This window comes from Hyperolius riggenbachi, chromosome 10 (assembly GCF_040937935.1).
Source record: "Hyperolius riggenbachi isolate aHypRig1 chromosome 10, aHypRig1.pri, whole genome shotgun sequence".
NCBI lineage: Eukaryota > Metazoa > Chordata > Amphibia > Anura > Hyperoliidae > Hyperolius > Hyperolius riggenbachi.
In genome coordinates, this window is record NC_090655.1 from 195,627,580 (window position 1) to 195,639,907 (window position 12,328).

At 44.3% G+C, this 12,328-nt stretch overlaps 1 protein-coding gene across 1 annotated transcript in view; it reads left to right on the forward strand.

Moving 5' to 3' along the window:
- The window catches only part of FTSJ3 (FtsJ RNA 2'-O-methyltransferase 3), a 58,732-nt gene that overhangs the window by 12,690 nt on the left and 33,714 nt on the right, over nucleotides 1-12,328 (forward strand). The window contains exons 2-3 of the mRNA XM_068255548.1: nucleotides 8,097-8,208; nucleotides 10,637-10,742. Coding sequence (XP_068111649.1) covers nucleotides 8,142-8,208; nucleotides 10,637-10,742 — 173 coding nt within the window. The 5' untranslated portion in view covers nucleotides 8,097-8,141. The remainder of the gene's footprint in view (nucleotides 1-8,096; nucleotides 8,209-10,636; nucleotides 10,743-12,328) is intronic.

Consider the following 12,328-nt stretch of genomic DNA (forward strand, 5'->3'; position numbering starts at 1 on the left):
TTACTGTTACACCAAAACACTACACTCTACTCAGGCGAACAGAGGTTAGTTTGTATATCGGATTATCGGTGAGACTGCAGATCACTTATAATCTGGTATATATCTGTATTTCCGGCGATACTGCAGATCACCGGTAATCAGATACTCTCTGCGCCCACCGATCGTTACATGTAATACCTAGATTGCTGCCATTAAAGTATGTATTGTAAACAACGGCACCTTCTATATTATTGTACAGTATGTTACTCGGTTCTCAGTATCAGTCACTTAGCACCATATTACTTTTATTCATCATACTATAAATTAGTTGTGGGCAGATCTATGTAGTCAGAGTCGGGTACCAAATCCACCGCCCTGGTGAGTATTAAACAAGCATGCAGCTAATCTTGTTAGATCTGACAATGTCAGAAACACCTGATCTGCTGCATGCTTGTTCAGAGTCTATGGCTAAAAGTATTAGAGGCCAAGGATCAGCAGGACAAACAGGCAACTTGTATTGCTTAAAAGGAAATAAATGTGGCAGCCTCCATATTCCACTCATTACAGTTGTCCTTTAACCACTTGAGGACCTAGGGCTTTCTACCCCTTAAAGGACCGGCCACTTTTTTTCATTTCAGACCACTGCAGCTTTCACGGTTTATTGCTCGCTCATACAACCTACCACCTAAATGAATTTTGGCTCCTTTTCTTGTCACTAATAAAGCTTTCTTTTGGTGCTATTTGATTGCTGCTGCGATTTTTACTTTTTATTATATTCATCAAAAAAGACATGAATTTTGGCAAAAAAATGATTTTTTTTTTAACTTTCTATGCTGACATTTTTCAAATAAAGTAAAATTTCTGTATACATGCAGCGCGAAAAATGTGGACAAACATGTTTTGGATAAAAAAAAAACCATTCAGTGTATATATATTGGTTTGGGTAAAAGTTATAGCGTTTACAAACTATGGTGCAAAAAGTGAATTTTCCCATTTTCAAGCATCTATGACTTTTCTGACCCCCCTGTCATGTTTCATGAGGGGCTAGAATTCCAGGATAGTATAAATACCCCCCAAATGACCCCATTTTGGAAAGAAGACATCCCAAAGTATTCACTGAGAGGCATAGTGAGTTCATAGAAGATATTATTTTTTGTCACAAGTAAGCGGAAAATGACACTTTGTGACAAAAAAAAAGTTTCCATTTCTTCTAACTTGCGACAAAAAAAAATGAAATCTGCCACGGACTCACCATGCCCCTCTCTGAATACCTTGAAGGGTCTACTTTCCAAAATGGGTCATTTGTGGGGTGTGTTTACTGTCCTGACATTTTGGGGGGTGCTAAATTGTAAGCACCCCTGTAAAGCCTAAAGGTGCTCATTGGACTTTGGACCCCTTAGCGCAGTTAGGCTGCAAAAAAGTGCCACACATGTGGTATTGCCATACTCAGGAGAAGTAGTATAATGTGTTTTGGGGTGTATTTTTACACATACCCATGCTGGGTGGGAGAAATATCTCTGTAAATGACAATTTTTTAATTTTTTTTACACACAATTGTCCATTTACAGAGATCTTTCTCCCACTCAGCATGGGTATGTGTAAAAATACACCCAAAAACACATTATACTACTTCTCCTGAGTACGGCGATACCACATGTGTGGCACTTTTTTGCACCCTAACTGCACTAAAGGGCCCAAAGTCCAATGAGTACCTTTAGGATTTCACAGGTCATTTTGAGAATTTTCGTTTCAAGACTACTCCTCACGGTTTAGGGCCCCTAAAATGCCAGGGCAGTATAGGAACCCCACAAATGACCCCATTTTAGAAAGAAGACACCCCAAGGTATTCCGTTAGGAGTATGGTGAGTTCATAGAAGATTTTATTTTTTGTCACAAGTTAGCGGAAAATGACACTTTGTGAAAAAACACAATTAAAATCAATTTCCGCTAACTTGTGACAAAAAATAAAATCTTCTATGAACTCGCTATACTACTAACGGAATACCTTGGGGTGTCTTCTTTCTAAAATGGGGTCGTTTGTGGGGTTCCTATACTGCCCTGGCATTTTAGGGGCCCTAAACAGTGAGGAGTAGTCTTGAAACGAAATTTCTCAAAATGACCTGTGAAATCCTAAAGGTACTCATTGGACTTTGGACCCTTTAGCGCAGTTAGGGTGCAAAAAAGTGCCACACATGTGGTATCGCCGTACTCGGGAGAAGTAGTACAATGTGTTTTGGGGTGTATTTTTACACATACCCATGCTGGGTGGGAGAAATACCTCTGTAAATGGACAATTGTGTGTAAAAAGATTGTCATTTACAGAGGTATTTCTCCCACCCAGCATGGGTATGTGTAAAAACACACCCCAAAACACATTATACTACTTCTCCCGAGTACGGCGATACCACATGTGTGGCACTTTTTTGCACCCTAACTGCACTAAGGGGCCCAAAGTCCAATGAGTACCTTTAGGATTTCACAGGTCATTTTTGTTTCAAGACTACTCCTCACGGTTTAGGGCCCCTAAAATGCCAGGGCAGTATAGGAACCCCACTAATGACCCCATTTTAGAAAGAAGACACCCCAAGGTATTCCGTTAGGAGTATGGTGAGTTCATAGAAGTTTTTCTTTTTTTGTCACAAGTTAGCGGAAATTGATTTTAAATGTTTTTTTTCACAAAGTGTCATTTTCTGCTAACTTGTGACAAAAAATAAAATCTTCTATGAACTCACCATACTCTGTACGGAATACCATTGGGTGTCTTCTTTCTAGAATGGGGTCATTTGTGGGGTTCCTATACTGCCCTGGCATTTTAGGGGCCCTAAACCGTGAGGAGTAGTCTTGAAACCAAATGTCGCAAAATGACCTGTGAAATCCTAAAGGTACTCATTGGACTTTGGGCCCCTTAGCGTACTTAGGGTGTAAAAAAGTGCCACACATGTGGTACCACCGTACTCAGGAGAAGTAGTATAATGCGTTTTGGGGTGTATTTTTACACATACCCATGCTAAGTGGGAGAAATATCTCTGTAAATGACAATTGTTTGATTTTTTTTACACACAATTGTCCATTTACATAGAAATTTCTCCCACCCAGCATGGGTATGTGTAAAAATACACCCCAAAACACATTATACTACTTTTCCTGAGTACGGCGGTACCACATGTGTGATACTTTTTTGCAGCCTAGGTGCGCTAAGGGGCCCAACGTCCTATTCACAGGTCATTTTGAGGCATTTGTTTTCTAGACTACTCCTCGCGGTTTAGGGCCCCTAAAATGCCAGGGCAGTATAGGAACCCCACAAGTGACCCCATTTTAGAAAGAAGACACCCCAAGGTATTCTGTTAGGTGTATGGCGAGTTCATAGAAGAATTTATTTTTTGTCACAAGTTAGTGAAAAATGACACTTTGTGAAAAAAAACCAATAAAAATCAATTTCCGCTAACTTTTGACAAAAAATAAAATCTTCTATGAACTCGTCATACACCTAACAGAATACCTTGGGATGTCTTTTTTTTCTAAAATGAGGTCACTTGTGGGGTTCCTATACCGCCCTGGCATTTTACGGGCCCAAAACCGTGAGTAGTCTGGAAACCAAATGTCTCAAAATGACTGTTCAGGGGTATAAGCATCTGCAAATTTTGATGACAATGAGGGGGCGAATTTTGTAGAACCGGTCATAAGCAGGGTGGCCTTTTAGATGACAGGTTGTATTGGGCCTGATCTGATGGATAGGAGTGCTAGGGGGGTGACAGGAGGTGATTGATGGGTGTCTCAGGGGGTGGTTAGAGGGGAAAATAGATGCAATCAATGCACTGGGGAGGTGATCGGAAGGGGGTCTGAGGGGGATCTGAGGGTTTGGCCGAGTGATCAGGAGCCCACACGGGGCAAATTAGGGCCTGATCTGATGGGTAGGTGTGCTAGGGGGTGACAGGAGGTGATTGATGGGTGTCTCAAGGTGTGATTAGAGGGGGGAATAGATGCAAGCAATGCACTGGCGAGGTGATCAGGGCTGGGGTCTGAGGGCATTCTGAGGGTGTGGGCGGGTGATTGAGTGCCCTAGGGGCAGATAGGGGTCTAATCTGATAGGTAGCAGTGACAGGGGGTGATTGATGGGTAATTAGTGGGTGTTTACAGTAGAGAACAGATGTAAACACTGCACTTGGGAGGTGATCGGACGTCGGATCTGCGGCCGATCTATTGGTGTGGGTGGGTGATCAGATTGCCCGCAAGGGGCAGGTTAGGGGCTGATTGATCGGTGGCAGTGACAGCGGGTGATTGATCGGTGGCAGTGACAGGGGGTGATTGATGGGTGGCAGTGACAGGGGGTGATTGATGGGTGATTGACAGGTAATCAGTGGGTTATTACAGGGGAGAACAGATGTAAATATTGCACTGGCGAATTGATAAGGGGGGGTCTGAGGGCAATCTGAGCGTGTAGGCGGGTGATTGGGTGCCCGCAAGGGGCAGATTAGGGTCTGATCTGATGGGTAACAGTGACAGGTGGTGATAGGGGGTGATTGATGGGTAATTAGTGGGTGTTTAGAGGAGAGAATAGATGTAAACGCTGCGCTTGGGTGGTGATCTGATGTCGGATCTGCGGGCAATCTATTGGTGTGGGTGGGTGATCAGATTGCCCGCAAGGGGCAGGTTAGGGGCTGATTGTTGGGTGGCAGTGACAGGGGGTGATTGATGGGTGATAGGTGATTGGCAGGTGATTGACAGGTGATCAGTGGGTTATTACAGGGAAGGACAGATGTAATTAATGCACTGGTGAATTGATAAGGGGGGGTTCTGAGGGCAATCTGAGCGTGTGGGCGGGTGATTGGGTGCCCGCAAGGGGCAGATTAGGGTCTGATCTGATAGGTAACAGTGACAGGTGGTGATAGGGGGTGATTGATGGGTGATTGATGGGTAATTAGTGGGTGTTTAGAGTAGATAACAGATGTAAACAATACATTTGGGAGGTAATCTGACGGCGGGTTTGCGGGCGATCTAATGGTGTGGGTGGGTGATCAGATTACCCGCAAGGGGCAGGTTAGGGGCTGATTGATGGGTGGCAGTGAAAGGGGGTGATTGATGGGTGATAGGTGATTGGCAGGTGATTGACAGGTGATCAGTGGGTTATTACAGGGAAGAACAGATGTAATTAATGCACTGGTGAATTGATAAGGGGGGGTCAGAGGGCAATCTGAGCGTGTGGGCGGGTGATTGGGTGCCCGCAAGGGGCAGATTAGGGTCTGATCTGATAGGTAAAAGTGACAGGTGGTGATAGGGGGTGATTGATGGGTAATTAGTGGGTGTTTAGAGGAGAGAATAGATGTAAACAATGGATTTGGGAGGTGATCTGATGTCGGATCTGCGGGCGATCTATTGGTGTGGGGGGGTGATCAGATTGCCCGCAAGGGGCAGGTTAGGGGCTGATTGATGGGTGGCAGTGACAGGGGGTGATTGACGGGTGATTGACGGGTGATGGACAGGTGATTGACAGGTGATCAGGGGGGATAGATGCATACAGTACATGGGGGGGGTCTGGCGGGGGGGGTCTGGGGAGAATCTGAGGGGTGGGGGTGTGATCAGGAGGGAGCGGGGTGCAGGGGGGGGGATAAAAAAAAATAGCGTTGACAGATAGTGACAGGGAGTGATTGATGGGTGATTAGGGGGGTGATTGGGTGCAAACAGGGGTCTGGGGGGTGGGCAGGGGGGGGTCTGATGGGTGCTGTGGGCGATCTGGGGCAGGGGGGGGGAAATCAGTGTGCTTGGTGCAGACTAGGGTGGCTGCAGCCTGCCCTGGTGGTCCCTCGGACATTGGGACCACCAGGGCAGGAGGCAGCCTGTATAATACACTTTGTAAACATTACAAAGTGTATTATACACTTTGTATGCGGCGATCGTCGGGTTAACATCCCGCCGGCGCTTCCGTATGGCCGGCGGGATGTTGCGGCGGGTGAGCGGCGCCAGGCGGAGGCGGAGGATCGCGTCACGGATGACGCGATCGTTCCGCCCATGCCTATACAAGGACCGCCGCCAATTGTCAATACGGCGGTCCTTGCAGCGTCCACTTCCCGGCCGCCAATTGTATATACGGCGGTCGGGAAGTGGTTAAAAAAGCGCAACAGGCACTGCGATTGCGTTTTTCTAAAAATGCATCGCACCAGTGTGTACAAGTCATCACGATTTTCATTCTTTTTCAAAAGGCCTTGCGATTTTAAAAACGTAGTGCAAGCGCAGCAGTGTGTACAGGCCCTAACGCGAACCAACGCGTACTAACGCACACCAACTGATTAAGTGTAAATGAGCCCTTACAGTTCAGGGACTAATCACTAAAACCATACAGTATATAATGGGAGAGGAAGATGCCTTCAAAGAGCACCCATGTGCGATTTGCTGCCACGTTGGTTACCTCTGACGTATTGCGGCTACATCAGACGCCTCTGACAAATGGGGTACGCATGGGGTAACCAGCAAATCACACACAGGCACTATGTATCTTCCTCTTGTTCACCCATTATATATTGTTTGAGTGATTAGAGTTTGTACTCTATGCATGTAGCACTTGATCATTGAAATATTACCATGATTGCTGCTATTATTGTATGTATTAACAATGGCACCTTCTATATTACTGTATATGAATTTGTTTTCAGTATAAGTCATACATGTTTGTTCGTCTATTGTGGGGCGTTCTGTTAAATGGATACATTTAGGCTGTAGTGCGAGCCCCGCCTAATTCATGCATAGTGTTAGTAAAATCTAGCTTACTGTAACCACTATACTTGTTGAGTAGGGTGCTAGTAATGTTATGCCCAACATTTAGCTCAAGGGTTTTGCCATTCTGTCGTTGTAGGGATGCAGAATAGTGACACAGTTCCATCCACTCATGAAGGTAGTGCACACAAAGGGCTTGATTCACAAAGCGGTGCTAACTGTTAGCACGCCTGTGAAAACCCCCCTAGCACGTCTAAACAAGCTTTTCGCGCATAAAACTTTATGCGCGTAAAACTTTACGCGCATAAAACTTTATGCGCGTAAAACTTTACGCGCGTACTGCACAGAGCGCAGGGCGCACCGCGCGAAGTGCCCATTAAAGCCTATGGGACTTCGCGCGCGTAAAACTTTGCTCGCGTAAAGTTAGCGCGCGATCTGATTAAGAAATCCGGTGCTAACCTACTTAGCACACTGGTTAGCGTGTCTAAAGACTTTAGACGTGCTAAGTTGGTTAGCACCGCTTTGTGAATCAAGCCCAAAGTGTTTTTAACATTATTGTATCTGACTAACTTAGGCCTCTTATACACATGCTACACGGTCCTCTGCCAATAATGTAGTGTGTATACAGCGTTCAGATGCATTGGGGAGAGATCCAGGCTCATATGCAATTCATTTTTCCTCCTGAGTTTTCTCCTAGGTGATATTTTCACACCTTGTCAATAAAATGCCCTTTAAACCATTTACAAACGAGAAAATATTTTAAATATTTTTGTAGTACTTTTTCACTTTTTTGAGTGGAAAGTGCTGAAAAGTTTTTTAACAGAAGATGAAAAAATATCTCTTAGGAGAAAAAGTGAATTGTATACGGGCCCCAGAGTGTTTGATCATTTCGTCTGAGCACAGGCCAAGGCCATTGTTCAAACCAGGGCTGTGGAGTCGGGAGTTGAGGAGTCGGAGCAATTTTGGGTACCTGAAGTAGGAGTCGGTGGTTTCATATAGATGATTTTTGTTCTAATTCCACTGGACTGGGAAGTTAGCCTGAGGAGTCAGAGCAATTTTGGATACCTGGAATTGGAGGCCGAGGTTTCATAAACTGAGGAGTCTGAGTTGGAGTCAAATGATTTTTGTACCGACTCCACAGCCCTGGTTCTAACTCTGTTTTATGCTGAAACTTATTAAAATGCTATGCCTAGTATGTGGAAGGATTCAATCTCTCTCTAATCAAATTTGATCTGGGAGGGACAGATCTTTTTGCCACCTCTTTTGCCCATCTATTATTTGTATGGACATCTCTAGAGTTATAATTGTCATGTAAATTAGCGGTTTGTAGAGGGCTTTGTCTTTACAGTTATAAAGCAAATTCATGAGCTGAATTCTTTCCATCTGATGCACTTTGGTTTCTTGTGTAGCCCTCACAAAGTGAAGACGTTTAGATCGTATTTCCAGTTTCTGCCATGGGGAAAAAAGGAAAGATTGGAAAGAGTCGAAAAGATAAATTTTATCATCTTGCTAAAGAGACAGGTAAGCACAACTTTTCTTTGCAAAAAAGACCTTCATCTAATAGCTGGATTTTTAAAGCCCAGTTGCAGATTGTTTTTCCCTCTTAACCACAAATAAAGCTGCTTATTCTTACCAAACGGGGGCTTCATCTAAGTGAGTCGCATGGTCATTTTAGCAAGCTGCTCACGGTCTTACCCCTTCCTTTATTATTCAGTGTAAGAAGGAAGGTGATTGATTGCACTGCTGGGGCTTTTGTCAAGCCCCTCTGCCATTAGCATCTGTGGGTATCCAAGACCTTGCCCTAGCATGGTTTTCATCCTACCTCTCAAATTGCTCCTTCAAGACCTCCTTTAATGGTTCCTCCTCAACCTCCCTCCCACTTTCAGTTGGGGTCCCCCAAGGCTCTGTTCTTGGTCCCCTGCTGTTCTCCATTTACACCGCCTCCATCGGAAAACTCCTCTCCTCTCTGGGTTTCAACTATCACCTATATGCAGATGACACCCAGATTTACCTCCATACCACTGACCTCTCCACCACCACCATGGAGAAGGTATCCTCTGGCCTCTCAGCTATTTCATCTTGGATGTCTGCCAGGTTCCTAAAATTAAACCTGGATAAAACTGAACTCCTAATCTTCCCGCCACGTGCTGCCTCACCCCCCACTGACCTCTACGTCACTGTCAATGGCACAATCATTCGTCCTACCACACAAGCCCGCTGCCTGGGTGTCACCCTGGACTCAGCCCTCTCCTTCACCTCCCACATCCAAACTGTAGCTAGAGCCTGCTATTTCCACTTGCGCAACATCTCCAAGATCCGGCCTTTCCTGACCCCAGACACTGCCAAACTCCTTGTCCACGCCCTCATCATCTCCCGCCTGGACTACTGCAACTCCCTCTTGTCAGGCCTTCCTCAAAACCGCATCGCCCCCCTAAAATCCATCATGAACGCAGCAGCCAGACTCATCTACTCCTCCCACCGCTCTGTCTCCACGACTCCACTACGCAAATCCCTTCATTGGCTTCCAATTCACTTAAGAATCAGCTTCAAGATCCTATGTTTGGCATACAAATCCATACACAAGTCCTGCCCAACCTACATCTCTGACCTGGTCAGCAGATATACACCTGGCCGTCCAGTTCGCTCCTCCAACGACCTCCTCTTAACCACCCCACGCATCTCGCACTCCCATGCATGACTGCAGGACTTCACTAGAGCTGCCCCCATCCTGTGGAACTCTCTCCCACTGCCTGTCAGGCTCGCTCCCACCTTCAACACCTTCAAAAAAGCACTCAAAACTCACTTCTTCAAGGAGGCCTACATCAACTCAACACTGCCCTAATCCTCTCTGCCAATAACTTCTTGTTGCACCCCCTCCTTCGTGTCACCAACCCCTCCCTCTAGATTGTAAGCCTTTGGCAGGGCCCTCTCCCCTTGTGTATCTTACTTGACTGTGTGCACTTTACCCAGAATTTGGAACTGGTAATTTTTACCACTACCACTCCAGTTTATGATCTGGTATGTACTACTATCTGCATTGTGTTGTGTATCTTATTGCTATTACCTGTATTGTTGTATCTATGATTTGTTACCTGTATTGTTGTGTCACCCCAGTTATCATTGTCTGTAATCCTATTTATTGTACAGTGCTGCGTAATATGTTGGCGCTATATAAATCTAATAAATAAATAAATTAGCAGCAGTGGGAGTAAGGGTGAGTAGTAGTACAGAGTGCCAGTGGCACACCATGGCAAAAGATTAGTTAAAATAAATCTGACACTTGCATCTGTTGTGTTTTGCCTGCATGGGACCTGCCACAATGCTGGTGTTGGCAGCATAATGCACATAGCAGTAATTTTTTAAGCTGCATGGCATCTCAACGTGTCATCTGAATCAGTTGAAAGTGGCAGCTTAAAAAATGACTGCTATGTGCATTATGCTGCCATGTAGCGTGAGCGGTAAGGGGGTGCATGTCTGTGGTGGCAAATGCATTTATACTTCTTGTACCAGAAACTAGAGGCTGCATTTGGACTTGTGAGCTTTTTGGAAACATATTTCTTTGGACTAAGCACTGTGTAAAGGATGTACTTGGTAATTTTTACATACTTTCCTTTTACATTGAATTTACACTCTAGACAAAAATTTGTTATAAACAAGTATCAGTGCTGTATAAATGTTTTTGCAATTTTAATGTCTTTTTTTCCCATTTTGACTTGCAACCACATATCAATTTCCTAAACAGAAAGTAGCAGTATATCTATAGCCAAGTGTGTTTAAATGAACATGGAAATAACTGGTGTCCTGACTAGGCATTCTAGTAGTATTTTATTAGATTCATCAATCAAGGATATTGTACAGAGATGTGAATATTATTTTCCTGTGAATGCTTACACTGGGCTAGAAAAACATTTTTTACTGCTCTGCTAAAGTATTCGGTTTGTTCTTTTAGGGTATCGTTCCCGATCGGCCTTTAAGCTTATACAGCTGAATAGAAAGTTTCAGTTCTTGCAAGGAGCGCGTGCCCTTGTTGATCTTTGTGCTGCCCCTGGAGGATGGTAAGTGCAGTTACCATGGCGATTATGATGTACTCAATGCAGACATATTTGCTAGGATTGTTTGAGGCCAGGGTATCAATTTGGAGAAAGATTAAAACAAAATGACTTTTAAGAAAACACAATTCCCTTGCATGCAGGTATTTTGTACATACAGTTACATACATGATGTACACCTGAACCGAGAGGGGAGTGGAGGCTGTCAGCTTTATTTCCTTTTAAACAATGCAAATTACCTGGCTGTCCTGCTGATCCACGTGTCTCCAATATTTTTTTGCCATAGGCAACCATGTAGATTAAGTGCTTCTGACTGAAATCTGACTGGGTTAGCTACATGCTTGTTTCAGGTGTGTGATTCAGACACTACTGAAGCCAAAGAGATTAGCAGGACAGCCAGGCAACTGGTATTGTTTATAAGGAAATAACTATGGCAGCCTCCATATCCCTCTCAGTTCTGGTGTTCTTTAAAGCCCTAGTTCAGCCTCCTCTTTTCTTCATGCATTTTATTGACATGTATTGTACTTTGCAATACACTAACTATTGTAAGTATTGTACATTGTAAAGTTTTTACAAATCTATCATGTTGTAGATAGTCTGCAGGCTTTGGAGCAGCTCCACCACCCGCATCCCCTTCTCTCATCCTCCCATGTAACCACATGTTCCTATATAGTCATGTATGAGTGGGGGGCACATCCAAAATTATTACTTTAGCACCTCATATCACTACCTTCAATCCACGCATTACACCCATATAGGGCAAAGGGTACTGCAGCGCATCATAGAAGAGAAAAAGTCTCAATGTGTGACATCTGCTAAGATGTTGTGCCACAAAGAGGAACACCCATTCTCTGCGTTCATTGTATGATTCTGGCTCTGGAGGTCACCTAACCAAAACAGAAGCCTAGATGGTTAAATAAAAGGTAGCTTACGAGCATGAAGTGAAAGGTATACGAAGGCTTTCCTTTTAAGCAATACCAGTTTCCTGGCTATCCTGCTGATCCTCTGCATCTAATACATTTAGCCAGAGACCCTGAACACATATGCAGATCAGATGTTTCTAACATTTTCGTTAAGCCCCATCTACACGATACAATTTTTTGTGCAATTTGATCGGATCGAATTCGATTGATCGATTTTAAATCTGACATGTCCGATCGGGATTCGATCTGTAGTGTATTCGATTTGCCATTGTTTTGCAATGACATTCGACCTCACTATCGAATCGAATCCCGATCGGACATGTCGGATTTAATCGATCTGGCTAGATTAGCTGCTTGTTTGTTTCTGGTGTTATTCAGACACTACTGCATCCAAATAGATCAGCAGGGCTGCCAGGCAACTGGTATTGTTTAAAAGAAAATAAATATGGCAGCCTCCATATACCTATCACTTCAGGTTCCCTTTAACCAGTAATCCCCCGATTATTATTTACAAGATTGAGGATTTGGAAATGATCCCTTGAGCTACAACAAAGTTATTTTGCTGTGAAGGGGGGTGGAGGGACGACTATCGCCGCATGACAGTGGATTCCTTTATTTTTCTTTTTTCTTACCTTTCCTGCTTCCCTTATCTGAATCTAAATTTGCTAA